Source organism: Hyposmocoma kahamanoa, unplaced genomic scaffold, assembly GCF_003589595.1.
Source record: "Hyposmocoma kahamanoa isolate Upper Pololo Valley unplaced genomic scaffold, ASM358959v1 99702, whole genome shotgun sequence".
Lineage (NCBI taxonomy): Eukaryota > Metazoa > Arthropoda > Insecta > Lepidoptera > Cosmopterigidae > Hyposmocoma > Hyposmocoma kahamanoa.
In genome coordinates, this window is record NW_020656001.1 from 2,184,650 (window position 1) to 2,205,249 (window position 20,600).

At 35.2% G+C, this 20,600-nt stretch overlaps 1 protein-coding gene across 2 annotated transcripts in view; it reads right to left on the reverse strand.

Annotated features, from left to right (window-relative positions):
- The window catches only part of LOC113239150 (ecdysone-induced protein 78C), an 84,458-nt gene extending 66,749 nt beyond the window's left edge, over nucleotides 1–17,709 (reverse strand). For both annotated transcript variants that reach the window (XR_003311168.1, XM_026476016.1), the window contains exon 1: nucleotides 17,553–17,709. Coding sequence is in view for 1 of the 2 variants with exons in the window: in XM_026476016.1 (XP_026331801.1) it covers nucleotides 17,553–17,697 (145 nt within the window). In the remaining variant the exon portion in view is untranslated. The remainder of the gene's footprint in view (nucleotides 1–17,552) is intronic.
- Nucleotides 17,710–20,600: the final 2,891 nt, after the last annotated feature.

Genomic DNA, 20,600 nt, shown 5'->3' on the forward strand with positions numbered 1-20,600 from the left:
TGAACATAGGCCTGACCCAAAAATTTCCAGCCGATCGGACGCGACGTGCATCCATCTTCAAGACCTTCCGGTTCGTAATCTCATTCAAGAACCTTTCTGCCCCAACGGCCGTCAGTTCTACGAGCTATGTGCTCTGCCCACTGCCACTTCAACTTGCTAATGTAACTTGCTTAGTAGAGAAATGCCGAGCATTACTAGCTCCACAGCTCGTTGAGTGACTTGGAGCTTTTTATGAGGCCCAAAGAAGTGACCACGTCTCAGAGACGTAGGTCATCGCTGGCAACACGCACTGCTCGAAGACTTTTGTCTTCAAGGTCTGCGGTATTGCGGACGAGAAGACGTCCCGGAACTGCCCGAAAGCTGTCCAACCGAGTCTGATTCGACTATTGACCTCTTTCTCGAAGTTCCTGCCTAATTGGACGGTTCGTCCTTGGTATTACATATAAAAAGAAATATAAACTCTTCAATAGCACCTGAATCCCATTGATACAGTCCGCTACAGAATATAAGAACGAAATTAGTCATTGACTTTTTATACTTAAATAATGTAATTCTATAACTATGGCGTCCATGATTTCGCGAATAAGCATTTCGAGTAGTCTACTGTACTATACTGCCCTGATACGCCGAAAAGCGCTATCTCAACCTGAGTAAGTTTTGGGAAAATCATCTTTGTGTAAATTGCATTTTATGTAATTGTATTTTATTTAAAAATATTTCTTAGTGGTTTTTTAAAAGTTTTAAGTTAGATAGCTCTATTTCTATTATAACATTATACGCGAAATTATTATATTTGTGGAATGGTATAAAAAAAACTAAAAAACTAAAAGTATTTCAGAGATAGCGCCTTTCGGCTTAGCAGGGCAGAATACCAATTTTCATAGATAAATAAATAACGCACACACTCATAGTCCCTGTTACTGACAGGCGTGTCGCTTGCCACCAGACGCACGACTTGTTCGCCCCGTCACTTCGTACCATAAAAAAACTTTAAGAATAATAATATTAGACAACATCACTACGACCAGAAACAAAAATAACTAAAGCACTTGTGTTATGGAAACAACGACGGTACCACAAACACCCAGACCCGAGACAATATAGAAAAGTATTACTACATTGACCCGGCCGGGGATCGAACCCGGGACCTCAGAGATGGCGACACCATGAAAATGCAAGTCACTCGACCACAGAGGTCGTCAAAGTTTAAGGACTAAATTCCCGTAGCAAAATCAGAAACTAGCATAACAGCGCAATTTATTTATTTTTGTAATTTTTTTTTAAATTTTTTATGCGAGCAATCTGCAAGAGTTAAACGGGTAAATAAAATCTGCAAGAGCTAAACGGGTGACTATAATTGAATTTTGTCATCCAAGTACGCAGAAGATGTAACCTTTAGTATAAAAGTTTTGTTTCACTACAGTTTTAAACCTCGTAAATGGCAAATTTTGAATTGTAAGTAAATAAATAACCCACACACTCGTGGCTCCGCACTAGTGAAACCCTGTATCTCGGGCGCCATGGATGGACACACACATTGACAACCACAAATTACACCCAAATTAACGACAGACAAAATGTAGGTCATACAAATCGATCCCGGGAACTCTGCGTGGCAGAGTATGGTAACCATTCGCCCTATACTAATTTTCATCTCTTATTTCGACCCCTTTCGTATTTATTTTTGTGACAAAAAGCCTATATCTTTCTCGTAGGCTCCATTTAGCTCTGTACCACAATTCATCAAAGTTGATGTATATAAACTATATAAACTGGGACGTAGCTCGTGTTGCGTAGCGAGAGGTATTTTTATGAATTTAAACTGGAATAATCTTCAAAATTTGGTTTATCGCACTTTTTTATATATTTTCAGCGTTGGGTTATATTTCGTAATATATCATGATGTTCTCTCCGTTTTTTATTCCATTTTTCAAAACATATTCTAATTACAAAACTATATTCATTCAGCCAGTGATTCTACTCATCGAGTAGAGCCTAGACTACAGTACAGCGGTTCAGTCGTGAAAACGTTACAGTATGTAGTACTTATTATTTTAATTATTTTCATTATGACAAAAGCATTTGTAACTTATTATCACATTATCTAAATAGTGAATACAATTTTTCTGTTATTATTGACTCATGCGCGCCTTCTCTGTTTCTCTTTAAGTTAAAATAACTTTTTCAAGTTACTGGTCGCGGCGGGTGGTTTTTTACAGACGTCATTAACGGCGTGGAGTAGTAATGTCTAATTAGCAGAGATAGGATTTGACAGTCCTATTTACATACACTTCGAGTAACTTCAAGTAAATAAACGGGTATAGAGTCGCTTCGTTCTGAAAGGTGTCGCCGTCTGACGGACAGTCTCTCCATAACAGTTGCTGTTTCACTCAGAGCATTAGACCGTAAAGATCTCAGGGGCACTGCCACTACGCCCGTCACCCTGGAACATGAGTTGCCAAGTCCCATGTGCCTATAATTTCACCAGCACCCATTTCCTTCAAAACCGGAACGCAGAAATGCTCACATTACGTAAGGTGGCAGTATTATCCTGGCTGAACTCTTTAACAAGGACCTCTATTGCTACTAAACATCTCTGAGGTCGCGGGTTCGAACCCCGGCTGGTGCTAACTATTAACTTTTCTACGTTATCTCCGGTCTAAGTGTTTGTGGCCGTTGTTCGCGATTTCCATAAGACATGTGTTTTAATTCCTAACTTTGAGATCAGGGCAAAGTGTGTGATATTATATAATATTTAAAAAAAAAAGTATCTCATAGAGTGAGTAACACCTCCCTCTGAAGTTCTAAGATTATTGAATTGTGTTTGGTTGTAATTAAGTTTATTGAATATTACGATGTTTTACTACCATGAAATTACTCCACTACTTTGTTATAATTATTAATTTAATTAATCATTAATTTATGTTAAAACGAACAGTAATTTCTTTATGAATAATAGTGACAGATATAACATTAATACGAGGCATAAAAATAAACTAGCTGTTCTTGATAGACGTCTTCACAAAGTCACAAATTCTTCTATAACAAGATTCCGGTTGATATACAAATTTGCCATTTACGAGGTTTAAAACTATAGTGAAACAAAAAATCCGTGGTATTAACCCGTTTAGCTCATGGAGGTAGTCTCGATCTCTGATGTTTCAATTAAAAAAAATATATTGTAAATGTTATTTACAAAGAGCAACCCCTAGAGTTTCTTGCTCATTCTTCTCAGGGGAATCTGCCTTACGAATGAGCGGTAGAGTTTAACCAATGTGACGATTTCAAGTGTAATAATGCTTAATGCTTACCCGCGAAATAAAGATAATTTTCGTTTGATTTTTTTATTTTAATAGTTTTAGTTTAGTTCGTTCGAATACCAAGAAAAATTCGTTCAATCGGGCTAGACGCGAACATCCCTTCAGCATACCGAGCCTGAAGCTGAAAGCGCTGGTTAGAATTCAGCCGGACCAAAGGAATTTCTTATTGTTCGGTTTTTGTATGCATCGTTGTTTTTTTACTGCAATTCGCTATTACTACAGAGATGTATTGAAAGTTAAAATAAATTTTTTTTTGTCATTGTAAAAAAAATATTATACTTAATGCATTGACTTACAATTATATGGACGTCGGGTCCGCGCTAAAAAGTGTCCGCACTTGTAAGGCGCTAAAATCGTATACAGAGCGCCAAACTCCGCTGTAGTCTTCATTTGTTCGACTGACAGCGCGATACTGCGATGACATTACAATTTAAATTTCGAATAGGTTGACTTGGGACATTTTTTTCGTGGTTTTTGTATTAGACCCGTCGTCCATTTATTTGTAAGTCAATGACTTAATGTAAAATTTAATAAGGTATTATTTTTTAACCGACTTTAAAAAAAGAGGCGGTTATACGTTCGGCTGTATGTATGTGTTCAAATATCTCCGTCAATTGTGGACCGATTTTGTTTGAAAGGGTGCACTCTCGTGGTGGCCCCATTGTCACCAAGTCAAAATCTGTTGAGGGGATCCCATGAAAATCGTAGGAAATCTTCAAATTCTACAGGCATATCTGTGTGTTCACCAATTTCTCACCAAGTTCACACACTCAACATAGCCCCGCACTAGGGAAACCCTGTGTCGCGGGTGCCATGGACACACACATAGACAACCACAAATTACACCCAAACTCACGAGAGAAATAAATGTAAGCCATACAAACATTTCTCCCGGCCCGGGAATCGAACCTGGGACCTCTGCGTGGCAGTCCGGCATGGTAACCGTTCGGCCACGGAGGCAGTTAAGTTTGAAAGGGTCTCGAGATGGTCACTGATACCGTTCTGGGTTCGTTTCGGCTACACAAATGACTAATTATGTTCCGCAAATAAAAGTTGACTGAAAAGTTGAGAGAAATTGAAAAAAGCCGACAAGCGCACTTTTGAGGTCGTTTTTCTTTTTTCAATGACAAAGTTACAATTATTATTGGATCTAAACTATTGTATATTTGTATTTTCGATTATGTGGTCTGTGTTTCGAACACTCTGACCATGGGACCATGGCAAAGGTCATGAAATGTTGGTTTGTTTGTTAAATTGTTTGTTAAAGAAAAGACACATTATTTAGTTCGAAAAAGTAGTTGCATTTATAATACGTTGTAATCGGGAAAGTCTTAGAACTAGATGAAAATATAGCAATTCTTTTTTTTGCCTTTAGAATATTGTTTGTCTAATCCAATCTCTTCTAATTAGTTTCATGAATTTTAAATGAGATAATATTATTTGAATCTCAAAGATATAATGGATCTATTGTAAATGTGCACTTTTTTAAATATACAGGGCGCGCACTATAAGTTTCTTGAATGAATAAGAAAAAAATACCATAAATGGTCAAAAAAGAATTTATTGTTTCCCAAAATATTCTCCGTTAGCGTTAATGCACTTTTTCATACGAACGAACAAATTTTGAAAACATTTATGCGACTCCTCCGTGACAATCTCTGAAACATATTTTTCATACTCTTCGACAGCCTCTTCAGGTGATGAAAATCGTTGACCGCGTAACTGGTTCTTAATTTTTGGAAATAAATAAAAGTCACAAGGTGCCAGGTCGGGACTGTACGCGGGATGGCTCATAAGGTCAACGTTGTTCACCTTCAAAAATTCGTTTGTCTGTCTGGCCGTGTGAAAACTGGCATTATCGTGCTGCAAGATGATACGGCGTTTACGGTTATTTTTGCGGAGTTTGTCAATAACTTCCGGCAAACAAATGGTCGTGTACCAATCACTATTCACAGTACAACGATTCTCCAAAGCAACAGTAGCCACGTGTCCAGTTTTATTAAAAAAGAAGCAATCATCCGCTTAGAGGCACTTTGCACGCGCACCACTTTGGTTAGTTTCGGCTCATCTCGAAATACCTATACGTTCGATTGCTGCTTTGTTTTGGGATTGTAACTATAAATCCATGTTTCGTCACGTGTTACTATGTCTCACGCTAATTTTGACGCTCCTTCGTTGAATGAGGTAAGCATGGCATTGCACCAAGTGACGCGATCCGTTTTTGAGCCTCAGTCAAATCGTGTGGGGTCCACCGAGAGCACAGCTTTTTCACACCCAAATGTTTGTATGGTATTGATTGTAGTTGACTCACGCCTATGCCTAAAGATGCCCGAATCTCATACGGCGCACAGCATCGATGTTTTTGTTGTTCACAGCAGTCGACGGGCGACCATCACGAAATTCGTCACTGAGATTCACACGACAGTTATAAATAGTCGTCTTGCATGGTGCTTTATCGCCAAAAGCAGTTTGAAGCCGAGTGTCGTTTAAAGTTGTAGAAAATCATACTACGAAAATTTTCACGAGTTAAATCCATGGTGACGTAGACAAACAAGTGACAGTCAGATGAAACAAACTGTATTCTACAGCCAAAGAGTTCCATTTCCAAATGTTGTAATTACTTTTTAAATATTGTTTATGTAAGTGGCCAGTTCCGGAAACTTATAGTGCGCCCTATGTATATTAACTGTCCCGTCTTTATTAGCTGATTATAAATGAAATGCATTCAAAGTAGCACTGTCATTATGTTTAAGTATACTAAATGAATATTTTATCCATTGACTTACAAATAAATGGACGACGGGTCTAATACAAAAACCACGAAAAAAATGTCCCAAGTCAACCTATTTAAACGTAGTGACATGTAAAGGAATATGAAAAAGCTAAAACGTTGAATTTAAATTGTAATGTCATCGCAGTACTGTCTAATTTTGCTTGCTTCGCTGTCAGTCGAACAAACGAAGACTAAAGCGTGAATGACGCTCTGTATACGATTTTAACGCCCTATAAGTTCGGACACTTTTTAGCGCGGACCCGACGTCCATATAATTGTAAGTCAATGATTTAATCCTCTTTTTTCATATACCTATGTCAAGTCTTGGTTGCGTCCTCCTCTCAGTATGTTAGGTTGATATTTGAAAAGCAAGCAATGTGACGGTGTGACCTCCTTAACCGTCATCTCACCTCCTTGTATCGCCTCTCTCCTCTTGTATCTTATCATTTTTCTTATTTTACTTGTATTTAAATTTTAAATTTGAATTGTTCCATCTTCCTTCACTTTCTCGTTTTGTTTTCATACCGCGGTCACTCCCAGCTCGACCGCAACAACAGTCGGAGCTGTTAATAAGCTAATCATGTGTAATAATTTATAAGTCTACACCCTTCATGTATCTATTTTTGTAATTCGGTTTCTCGGCCCATTTAGGGCCTTTCTTTAAACTTTACTTCTTTAATAAATTTTGTGGACCGGAAGTTTCCCATTTCATTGCCGTGAACCTGTTCACGGCTAGTTAGGGTTACAACCCTTTCATCAAGAAGCGAATTTGCTTGCTTTTCCGAACATGATTTTAGGTTTTTTAATGCTTATTTGTTTTAGTTTTGACGCTCAACATCAACATATCAAAGTTTATATAAAGAAATCAAATATTAGCTCAGGACATATTAAAATATCCATTGATTTTATTTATTTTATGTCTTAGAGAAAAAGGATCGATCATTAAAAAAGATGACCGTTTAGATTTTTTGCCTGCTGCTTTTTAACCGACTTCAAAAAAGGAGGAGGTTCTCAATTCGACTGTATGTTTCTTTGTATGTATGTTACGCGATAACTCCGGTATTTGTGAACCGATTTTCATGATTCTTTTTTTGTAGGAAGAAAATCATCCACCTCAAAGGGTGGCTGTTCACGCATGAAGATTCATTTTTAAAAATAGCGCCTAACTTTAATTTAGGAGCAATTACTTTTAGCAATTATTAAGTTGATTTTGCTATTTCTCCAATTCAAGGCGTTTTTCTCTCGATATACTTTGAGTAGTATACTTTGTCGTGAGAACCTATTTTTATTATCTCCAGTATCAAGTCCTGTATAGTGGCGATCTAGGGAAGTGGCGAAATAGACGTAATTCCACGTGCTTTTGAGGTCGGTTTTTTTAGTACTCTGTACTGAGATTATGCAAATTTAATTTGATCATTTAAATAAGGTCCATGTTTATCACTGACGTGCGATGAAGGTAGGTGCACATCGTTAAGGTGGTTGTCTAACATTCAAGATGCTGGCTAGACGCAGATGCGGTCCTCTTTGAAAATTAATTTACAATGGTGTGTTGCTCACATTTCGCTATTTGACTAATTGTGTGGACATTAATTTAAAATTTTAATTTAGCTCATTCCCAAACGTCTGTTGCTTAGTAAAGAGGTCTAAATTATGAATTAAAAAGAAATTCTATAAATAAACTGAAATAAGATATTGTTTTCCCTTTTAGTTTGATGTCGCCCCCATACTTAGTCGTTGGCAGACGTCAATTCTATAGAGAAATACCTCCTACGACTTTATTGTAAAAGTGAAAAATAAGTATTCTAATGGTGCGGCAGAAAACGTATATCTATTGCAAAAATAAGTTAACCTTACAGTATTTGGATGTATTTTAGCAACTTGAAAAGCTTGAGTTAAGTGAAACATGACACATGTGTGAAAGATGACATGGTCGAATAATTACTGGAGAGAAATTTAAAGATTCTACCACAGATGAAAAATAATGTAAATGCCTTCAGCCTCGATTACTATCAGAAAATTCACACAAACATAATTTGAAACACTATGAAATCTTGATAATGATTGACCGTAGTTTCAAATTTAAAAATAAATAACAAATTTTTGGCCTGTTAATATAATTTGAACTTTACCCTGTTGGCATATCGTTGAAAGTTGAATACCATCAATAAATATTATTGCGACGCAACGTTTAGATTTTATATTGAAATTTCAATCAATGTGCAGCCATCTAGCGGTTAACAGCTGAACGACGACGAATACAAAATGTTTACTTAGTTCTCCAAAAAAAGAAGTGACCATATTTCAGCGGTATAAGGTCTACGTTAGTTTCTTATAACAAAGAAATGAATACGTTAAACAGAAAATTTTAAATTTAAATTGAATAAGACTGAATGACGATACGAAACAAAACCAAAGATTTTTTCTACATCATCCTAGCCTGGTTCGACATGCGTCTTTCGATGGCTACTAACATAATATACTGACAGTAATAATATACTGTGTAATAAGTAGTGGTCGGGTAATTGGATGATTATTTACTAGTGATGCAAGTAGCTTCTGCTTCCACAACTGCAGAGATTCCGCACGCTATTTCACATCTGTTTCCGTTTCTGCTTCCGCAACATTTATAACAGAACTTTAATTGGAAGTCTACGACGTTTGCGACGGATCAAGTGCCGGTGCGGATTACTTGGCGATGGCACTTAAATATTATGAAAACAAAAACAGGCACTGTTGGGAACTATCTTGTTGAGTTCCTTACAGTATTTACAATTCCGCTTCTGCATCCGCTTCCGTATCCGTTCCCGCTAATATTTTCTTTTGACATCATTTCCATTATGACAATAAAATTCCGTTGCATCACTATTGGTTACCTACAATTCGGTTGCTCGCTAAAATCGAATTGTACTTTTCTATCGAAAACATCTCGCGACTTCGAGATCGACACTATTATTATATATAAAAAACTAAAGAATCATAAACGTAGTACGTGTAGTTCGTATTGTTTTTATGGCTTCCATGTCATTGATTCATTTTTGACGTATAATTTTGTGTGGCTTTATTAGGCGAAGTATTTGAAAGCGAGTCTAGATTTAGGCGAGGTGTGGTAAATTAATGTAAATAAAATAAGAACAGGCGGTGAAAATTAGATACAGATCCGATGTCGACAAGCGCCCGATGGTGACTGACGGGGCAGCGAGGGGCGCGGCGTGTTGTTAAGCCGCTGGGCAATTTGCAAATTTTGGGATAAATGTCAATTTAATAACTAATAGGGTTTCAGTTGAAAACCTCCTTTGGGGGCCTACTATGAGCTCTTAGAGCAATCCTATTTAAGCCTGTAACTTGGATTGCCTGTCAAATTCGTGCTATAACCTCACAAAAACAATTAATTCGCTGTCCATGCAGTTTACGATCCCCATTCGAAATCCGTTCACCTTTTCTTTCATAGCAAAATCGTATCGTGACGTACCATTTCCCATGCAAAACTGTAAAAATAAGCAATTCAAAAAAAGTTACTCCGTCACTACCTTTTTTTTAGATTTTTGTTATATTTTTAAGTTCGTTTAAGTTTTATTATATTTTCAGTTTCATAATTATTTGTTATCTTTTTAAGCTATATAGCTAATTGTCAATAAATAAATACTATTAACATTCAGCGTTTTTTTAATGTTTTAGTTCGAGTTTCCAATCTTTAAAGTATTGTTGATAAATTATTGGCATGAACGTTATTGCAAATTTTAAATGGAATTGTATAATTTTATTGACCGAAAATCGTAAAATAACTTTTAAATAGTGCCAAATTTGACTTTAATGCAATCTATGACAATGAACGAATACAAGATACGTTCCAATTAAGTTATCAAATTACAAACACACTTTATTAATTTCAATGATAATGACTAAACATGACCTGTAATTTTGTCGTACGACAAATTGTAGAGTATGATTGAAAGGTTGCCGATATTACAAAACAATGTAATAAGTATAACCAATAACAAAATTAATAAAAAAATATAATTAATCTCGTTTTGAACACAATCGGTTAATAGTGCTTGAACGCGCTCAGGATAGTACATCTGTCTATTTCTTTCATACGATTTAGTATGTAGTTCTATCTCGCTCTTGTTAGATGTCACACAATAATTGAAGTTTAAAAAGTAAAACGTCATCCTGTCATGCCTACGAATTTATGTAATTCAGTTTTACTACGTCAAGTGAATTGCATGGACTTGGCTGGCTGTTTATAAGCTCATAGTAGGCCCTAAATAGCTTTACACTTTTATTTTAACCCGTTTTCAGGATTTTACATGACCGCACAAAGTACATCCTATCGTGTAACACATTAGCACATTCTATAGACATATCCTTAGGTGTATCGTAATTTTTTGTAAGTCCATTTTTAAACAGTAAATACCTAAATCATTTCATTTAGCAAAACAGTTTTTCCCGTTTTTCCTCCAGTGATTCGCCTTAATAAGTCGGGAGACGAGTCTTTTTGGCCGAGGATGCAAATTTTATACGGCAAAGTATGTTCGGTTTAGCTTTTCATATCTTGAATACTGACTCGTGACTATCTAGTTCAATCAATTTATATTCATATTATGCAAATAAAGTTTTCATACGACGTGTAGTGTAGGGAACTACGCTGAAAATTTGAAATTGGAGTAGTATATATAATTTAATTTTACTTGTATATTATTTATTTGATAGTGCTCTATTTGACAAGAAATTGGAGTAAATATTTGTATGATTTACGTATATTTGCATACCAACTATGGTGGAATAACTTATATATAACCCTGCAAACGTACGTGTCCGTAACTATATTTTTATACATTTTAATAAATTTCTATACTATGTTATAGATTTATATATTCTTATATTGAGAAAATGCTTAGAAGATGGAAAAAATAAATAAGTGTAAGAGAAAATGAAACTATTTGTTTTTAGAATCTAAAACGCGTATATTTGTTTTTTTTAACCAAACCAACGTTTCAGGCCCTTTACAAGGTCCCATGGCACTGGGACCTTGTAACCTCACCCGTGTGACTGAGATTAACCATCATATTTTTCACTATTGTTAAAAAAGCTTTTAATTCAATACCTCATTTTAATTTTTTTTACCAAAGATCATTCCAATTTACTCTACGTGTGTGTTTTTCAAATTTATTTAATTTAACTCCATTGCTCATTATTTATAAAAATATACATAATCTCGTTAAGAATTTTTATTGTTAATATCCATAATATTAAGCTTAGAACTAAGGCCAAACTCTTGGTACCACGTTTTCGTTTAACTAAGATAAACGAGTCTTTTATGGGGAACTGTTACGTATTTACAATATTCTGGAGCATATATTAAAATTACCATTTCGTATGTTGAAAACTCACATTAAAAGTATTTTAATTGAAAAGACATATAACAAAATTGTAGACTACGTGTTAGATAAATATGTAAGGAAAGACAACGTGAGTGTAGATTCCACACAAATATGATTCAAAATGTATTCTATAGCATTTAAGTTTATTTAAAAAGATCAATAACTAGAGTTTCTTGCTCGTTCTTCTCAGGGAGGTCAGCGTAGTGAACGAGAAGTAACTTAAAAAATGACGTTTTTAAGTGTAAAAATGTTACCTATGGAATAAACATCGAGTATATAACCAGAAACAGAAACGAAATGTCATTCACTTTGTTTGAAAACTATTTTGCCATATCATTACTGTGACAACTGCGGTCCGATTGGCTAGCTCGAGTTCGAAACAATTGACGGGTGTCGTCAACTGTTTCACTTCAAATCGACCAGTTAACTTGAGCTTTGCTATAATGGACGAAAATTGCAAAATTATATATTCAATATTTAATTACCGATGAAATGTGATTCCGTTTGTTTTGTAATTAGATGCTTTGCTGTTTTTCCCACACCACCGAATAGAAAAGCACGGCATTGTTAGAGATATTATCTTTAATACAATAAATACAGAATATTTTTTGGAATATACGGAGCCGTACACACAGGTCAGTAGTTGACCTGTCTATATTTCAGTGCAAACGAGAGTTGATATTTATAAGAGCTGTATCGCTAATGTGTTACCAGGAATATATGGGCCTTATTTCGTCTCTATTTCTGGTTATATATTCGATGGGAATAAATGATTATATTACTTTGACTTTGACTTATGGTAATAAGTTCTTTTCGCGATTGTTACGCATAGGAAATGAAACTACTTTTGGTTTCGGGTCTACTCTAAATCTAATACTAATGAATATGTTCTAATTTATTCTAATTACCATAAGAAATTAAAGTATATATATCAGTTTTGCATGAATGTACAGCCTCGTATAAAAACATCGTGTATCTTTCGTACGCAACGATATCAAAATCGTTAGGGAGCATACCTTATTCCGAGTTACAATTACCAAAATAGATCTGATAGTGTGATTAGTAAATCACTCATTACTAAACAGAGAACAGCTACGACAGTAATTGAAACTGTTTTATGAAAAAAAATCCAATCTTAAAAGTTTGCATATCCGCTGTCGCTGTGTGCGTTGTCTTTTTTTTTAATAATTTCAAGTAACGGGACGAACAAGTCGTGCGCCTGATGGTAAGCTACATGCCTGTCCATAACAGTTGTAGTGCCACTCAGAGCTTTAAATTGCAAAGATCTGAGGGGTACTACCACTGCGTCCATCACCTTGAGACATAAGTTGACAAGTCCCATGTGCCTGTAATTTCACCAGCACCCTTACCCTTCAAAACCGGAACACAGTAACGCTGTCATTGCTACTTGGCGGCAGAAATAGGTAAGATGGCAGCACTTCCCTTGACGAACTCTTTCACAAGGACCTCTACCGCTACTAAATTTTAACTTTGATTTTACTTTGTTTTAGTAAATCTAGTCCAATGCATGTTTGAAATTCTTAAATATCAGAAACTTTTAAAGTTTGTGAGTCAGCATTTTAATCCAGATACAAGCGTACCTATAATTGGAATACACATAAGTACTATATAAACTACATGTAATATCTAGTATAAGCAATAGAGATGTGCCGAGTCCTCGTTTGCTACTCGGTACTTGGTGTACTCGGCCATTTTTATTACTCGTACTCGGCCGAATAACTCGGTTCATGAGAAGAGTACTCGGTTAAAATAACGCATTACAGCTATAGATATAATAAAGTAAAACCAACAATATATTTATAATAATCAAAACAGATTTATTACACAAATTCTAGACAATTGTAACAGTTTGTAACAATTTTGTAATTTAAAAAGAAAGTTTACATTATTAATATTTAAATTTTAACAAGGGGAAGGTATAATGTAGGAATACAAGGCTTTCTGCGCGTTCAGGTAATAGTCTGTTCCTTTTTTCTTTATACACATTACCCGCTTCGGAAAATAACCGATTGCTATACACAGTGCTTTTAGGTGCACATGAAAACACTCGTTTTTTGCCCTGCCCATCATTTTAAAGGACTCTGCTGTCGCGACAAAAAACGTTCATTGACATATCGGTCTAGTTCTAGAGCAATGGGACTTTTAGGGTCATCGCGTTCCGGTTGTAATGAACCGAGTAACTCGGCCGAGTACTCGGCTCGGCAAATGTTAAACCGAGTAATATTCGGTACTCGGTTACTCGGTAAAAACTTGTACTCGTCGAATCTCTAATAATCAATATATAATATGTGTAATTCAGTTGGTTTGCCAATAAATAAATAAACAAATAAATACTTCCCTGGAAGAGCTCTTTCACAAGGAGCTCTACTGATAAAATATAGTAAAGTGGATTCATCCTCTAATTTGCCACCGTTAGAGGTGGAATATTTCCTTCAAATTTGAATGGGGCCACTACTGACAAATGTCAAAGTATTCGCCGAACATTCACACAAAAAAATTGTCAAAACCGATCGCTATTAGTCTGCCTATCCAAAGGAAATAAAACTATTGTTTACTATCGCGTATATTTATTTTTTTCAAACATACTAACGTTTCGAACCCTTTACAGGTCCCATGGTCACGGCTGACTGGTTTAATTTGAAAAAAGGTACAGGATCTGAGTTTTTACGTGTATGCCGTAACGTAATAATATTTATTTTGTAAATAAAAAAATCTCTTTGGAGAGGGAAGCTTATTAACTATACCGTGTCATCGGTCGGAAATATACAGTATCAACAATGTTTACATCCTATAACTTACAAAAAATGAAATCTAGAGACTACTCTCTCCGTCTAACATTGCATCTCTCCGATACAATTGCTGTCAAATAAGTAATCTTCATACTTGATATTATTCGTGAAGCTTCATACTTTTTTGACAGTAATTGTTTCTGACAGATGCGATGTTGGGCCGAGAACAGGGGCCTTGCCATGAACTCTTATTACAATTCAGTATAGGTTCGTGACGACAAAAAAGCGGGATGGTGATATACACTTCACAGAGAACCGAACCCGGGTTATCTTCATGCCAGAGGCAGGCCATTCCCGGCTTGATTTTGGACGAAAATAAGCGTATTTACATCTGCTTTAGTACGTTTTCGGCCAGTTCGTCCAGGAAAGTACTGCCATCTTACCCATTTCTGCCGCTAAGCTGTAATGTGAGCATTACTACGTTCCGGTTTTGAAAGGTAAGGGTGCTGGTGAGATTACATGCGTATGGGACTTATCAACATGTCTCAGGGTTGCGGACGCAGTGGCAGTGCCTCACAGATCTTTGCGATTTAAAGCTCTGAGGACACTGCAACTGTTATGGGCAGGCGTGTCGCTTACCACCAGGTGCACGACTTGTTCGTCCCGTCACTTCGTACCATAAAAAAACTTTAAGAATAATAATACTTGTTTTATGGAAACATGTAGAAAAGTATTACTACATTGACCCGGCCGGGGATCAAACCCAGGGCCTCAGAGATGGCTATACCGTGAAAACCGGTGTGCAAGCCATCATCATAAAAAAATGTATTTTACTTTTACTTAGTTTTAAATGTTCTAGTATTAACTACCGAAGAGATAGGCTGAGTATATTTATTTGAACTTTCAATAAGTAATACAGATGGAGTGAATAGTATCTTCCTCTGAAAATTGGAATTATTGTGTAGTATTTTGTTGTATATATTTTATTCATCACTCGCAATTACTTTACCACAGCAGTGTGCTTGGAAGAAAAGCTTTTTATTTTATTTCTTACCTTTTATTTTTTATAGTTACAAAATACACTTATGGACGTATTTAGAGGAACGCTCAAAAAGGTTGAATTATGATGACAATGTTCATATGAACTGGCCACATATACAAGATTGAACGTTTAATTTAAAAAAGGAATGACTTTGAAGTTGCCATTTGATTTCTTTTTTTTTATTAATTTCAAACAACAAACAAATAAACAAAAAAAATAAACAAAAAAAATAAACAAAGTCCTTCAGCCGAAAACATAAAAATAAGTTTTTCTGTAAATATGACCGCCACAAGAGGATAGGCAAATTAAGGCGGCGTGCTTAGATTGACTCGGGATTCCTTAGAACGGGCCGATACGGGTATTTTAGTTCGAGATTCGTATAATTTCGCGTTTTAATCTTCGATTAAGGCACAATAGCACTATCCTATTCCACTTTAAACTAGATTTCACAAAATAATTGAAAGTCAAAATAAAAACGACACTTTTCCCTCCAAAAGGTCCAGAGCGAATCTATTTGATTTCTAATAAGCTATGTGGCCAGTGTTTATATAACGAGATATTTATTATATTTATTATCAAAATCCGAAAAAATTGTATTTCTTCAAGTTTTTTTTTATAGTCGTAGTTATTCTTGTAATTATTATTATTATTATACTTAAGCATGAAATGTATTAATTAATTATTTAAGTGTACTCTCTCTTATATTTAAATGTATTCTAGATGTAATGAAACAATGTAGAAATGCAATAAATCTATTGAATATTAATATGAAATTAAGTAAAAGAAAATATCTTTGGGAAAACCATTTCGTTTTTTTTTAGATTGAAATGTGACTCGTATTGGATACGTCTCTGATACAAACACATGACACGACATTGTTAGCAGTAGCATTGCATTGTTCCAATTAGTTTAATATACTTGTTTATTTAGATAATTTTCAAAATGTTTCTTCTAAATCTACTAAATAGACTAGACTACTTACTAAAGAAATTACTAATCATAGATCAAAAATATACCACAAATTACTATAATTCCGGTATTTAATAATAAAGTTTAGGTTGTTTACTTATTCCGACGTCTGATTATTACTTAATTACAGACGTGTGGTACAGTATCAAGGTATGGCAATTGTTTTTTTAATAGAAATTTGATTTTTGTACGAAATCTTACGAAGTTAAAAATACGAACACATGTATACGAATCGTAATTACCTAAATAAACTATGCAAATGTATTTACTCAATATATTTCTGTAAACAACTTACGACAAACAACAACGAATTGTAATCTGTATATACTCTATAATGAGATACTCTTTTAGAATGTATAATACATACATATAAAAAATGTTTTGTAACTTCGCAGGTTTGTGTGATAAACTTTTATCGTTTAGCCTCACGATTTAGTGGAGAGCCCTTGATTAGCAGTGCAATTTATACTGTGCGATACAAAATATCTGAGAAGGTAACAAATTACAAGAAAACTCAGTTAGAGGTGACCACGGGATCAGTAAAGGTCCTGAAACGGTTTATTTGAAAAAACAAATGTACGCGAAAAAAAAGGTTCACGTTCTATGTGTAACAATCGCAAAAGCCTAAGAACTATGTGCAATAGTGTATTTCATTACGACAAATATATATTTAAAGGTGATTTAACAACAGTTAATTTTAATTTTTGCTTTCACTTTGCCTTATTTTGCAATAGTTTAAGTACCTGTATCCTTTGCCTTATGCCTATCTTTCTTGCATATGCTTAGAAGTGGTGTCCTAGTATGGACACCAAACTTTCGTAAATGAAACTAAATTTAATAACATGTGCGGCCATACGTATATAACTGTAAGTTTCTTTTGTGAAAGATAATAACATTTCATTTATTCATTCATTCTTTTCATATTTTTATTCATTCATATTTAGATATATATTATATTAAAAAACAAACCACAAATTTTTGTAAACGCATTAACTATAGAGTTCACGCCTGGTTGAAATGACAACTTTGAACCTTTCGTATTAATAACAAGTATGCAATACAAAATCATGTTGTATACTTACACATTATGTTATTTATATAAATTATATTTTAAAACTAAATACGCTAATAAATTTTCACGCTAATAAAGTTTACGAAACTACTTCCGCGGATCTCCAAAGTTTCTCATACTTTTGAAAACTTCGTAAACTTATTTTTGCATCGACGGAGGCAAATAAAAGACCACGAAACAAATACCAACGAAGAACGAAAACTTAACATTTTTCATAAAAGCATCAGACGCCATCCGCAACTTACCGCCAAGAGTGGCAAGGCTCTCAGGAAACAAAACACACCTTGTATGAGTTGCGGCGGAGGGGCTGGAGGGTCCTCTTTGTCGAAGAAGGCTAGCCCGAACTGCTCGGAGGTCTCGACGTTTAGTGAAGCCGACGCGTGTACGCATGTGGCGGGCGGGCGGCCGCTCCACACGTCCATATTCCGTGCATGACCGTTGCAAAGTATCTGCGCCAAGTCGCCGACCGCCTACTGACTCGACCAACTCTCCACTGAGCTTCGAGCTTGCGTCCCTCCCCGATAGGTTCAATGTTGAGGTAAGTGCGGGCACGGTAGCGTCCGACAGTCCCACACACCGGAGCAGTGAGAGTTTTCGAATTCGATATGGATAAGTTTTTGTTTGAGCTATTACATTGTTATTGGTTGCTGTAGTGTTCCTAAAAGTTCTACAAACTTTTCAAATTGGCGTTTTGTTCATCGTGTTTTACAATACAGCTATATATAGCGTGTGTCTAATTACTTTCATATTATATAAGTAATTATACCGGTGACTCCCGTGTTGGCAGTAAAATGATTATTGAAATTTGTCAGATGAAGTTGAAAATTGTGCCTCGTATTAAGTGCGACGCTTGGCAACAGGATCTCGTACAAGCTTTAAATAAATATTCGCATAATGACTAGAGGAAATGTCGTCGACGGAAATCGAAATTTCATTTTACATTTTTCGTATCAGAAAAAACAACGAATGGTTTATTTCCGGCAGAATCTATTACGTACTACTTAGATACATGTATAAAGGTCGGATTGTGTTTTGTTATACAGTATTTCAAATCGTGTTGTAGCGTAAAGACAATATAAAATAATATAAAAATCAAAATTCGTCTATATATACTTCAATTTATGTAGCTTGTAACTTTTACAAATAGTAGAAGGTGGAGCTGGAGAGACTTGAGACTGCTCAGCCTCATTAGACAATACATTGAAGGGTTACAATAAGGCTTACAAGTACGTAAGCAGTCTTATGTGTTATCAGCGATAATGACGTGCTTCTGTACAGCTTAAATTTATATTATATTTCTTGCTTTTGCATTGAAAACTATTTTAATTGGACGGGGAGACTAACGTTTCAAGTGAAGAAATAAAAAACAAATTTAATGTATCTCGCTCTCATGATCATTCAAAAGCAGACGGTCAGGGTCGCGTACCGTGGAAATTCGTTCTAGAAATACGTGTGTCAATCGATGCGGTTTACAATTTCATGAATCCTATTAAACTCCACTCTTCGTATGTAGGTGTACAGGAGAGAGTATCTGAATGCCGACACCTATAAGCATAAGTGAATCGAACCAAATGTAGATGCAGGTAAGGCAAAGACATAACGGTGTCATATATTAACGGCTGCCTGACGGCTGGGGTGGGAACCTTAAAAACAAAATTGAATTTCAAGCTACGATTTGTAATTCTTATATGCCAACAGTGTTGTTTCGTGCGGGCGTCACAGACCACTACATGAAAATATAATAGCAGCATAATATTTCCTCAGAAATATAATTCAAAATATTTCGGTTAAACTTTATTGTTTGTCTCGAGTAAAATGGTGCATGATATAAAAAATTACTAGTGTTTTAGAGTTTATACTACCTCAAATGGCTTTGCTTATAAATATATAGTAAAATTGAGGTAATACATTGATTACTATATGGTTTGAAAACACAATTCCTGAAAATTTTCACCAAAAAAAGACAACATACCTCGAAATTTTACAAGAAAAGTGCAAAAAAACCCCAATGATTCTTTCCATATCAACTGAACTAAATAGAACATGACTATATTATACGATATACATTTTTCAAATGGCTGTAGTTTCGTTTGTAAAAAAGTAAAGTCAGAAATAAAGCCAGTGTCTCTGCTGTTCGACCCAAGCAAACTGAACCTTATTAACACGGGAAAAATATGGATTCGAGCAGAGGTAGGACTCTTAATAAGTTTGTCAATTTCAAGTTTCCATTTATATACATATAATCGAGAAAAAGCTAACGTAGAAGTCTTTTTTATAATAACCAAGTGACAGGACGAACAGTTGCAATGCCAATTAGAGCTGTTCATCGCGAAAATCTCAGGGGCACTGCCACTGTGCCCGTCACCCTGAGACATAAGTTGACAAGTCTCATGTGCTTGTAATTTCACCAACACCTTTCCAAACCGGAACGCAGTAATGCTCACATTGCTTGCTTGGCGACAGAAATAGGTAAACTGGTAGTAAGTCTCTGGACGAAATTTTTCACAAGGAGTTTTCCTGATACTAAAAATAGGTGATATTATGTTACTTATTTATAGAAACCTAATGAATTATGGTGTACCCATTTTGGGAACCGAGACGTAGTATGAGCGGAAGCGGGGACAAAAAATTCGTCTCAATTCGTGACAAAAATATTGACGTTTCAAATGAAATGAAATGAAAGAAATGAAATAAATGAAATAAACGAAATAAACGAAATGAACGAAATGAACAAAATGAATGAAATGAACGAAATGAGTGAAATGAACGAAATGAGTGAAATGAACGAAATGAGTGAAATGAACGAAATGAGTGAAATGAACGTAATGAGAGAAATGAACGAAATGAATGAAATGAACGAAATGAATGAAATGAACGAAATGCATGAAATGAACGAAATGAATGAAGTGTATGAAATGAACGAAATGAACGAAATGAACGAAATGAACGAAATGAACAAAATGAACGAAATGAACGAAATGATCGAAATGAATGAAATGAACGAAATGAAATGAAATTTCTTTATTTGTGCGATTTTTTGGTGTAACAATTTGATGTTTAGTAAATAATAGTGCTAAGTATAAAAAAAAAAATAAAAAAAAATCTGCCAATAATGGCGGACAAATATTCTTAAGTAAACTATTACAAATTGTTGAAGTCATTAGTTTAAAGTATTACATTTAAATCTATATAGATTTTAAGACTTTCGTGGTTATTCACTAAATGATTATCACTAATATCAGGTTTCTTACCACGGTATGACTTCTTTTTATTTTCCCGATATTTCGGAACCC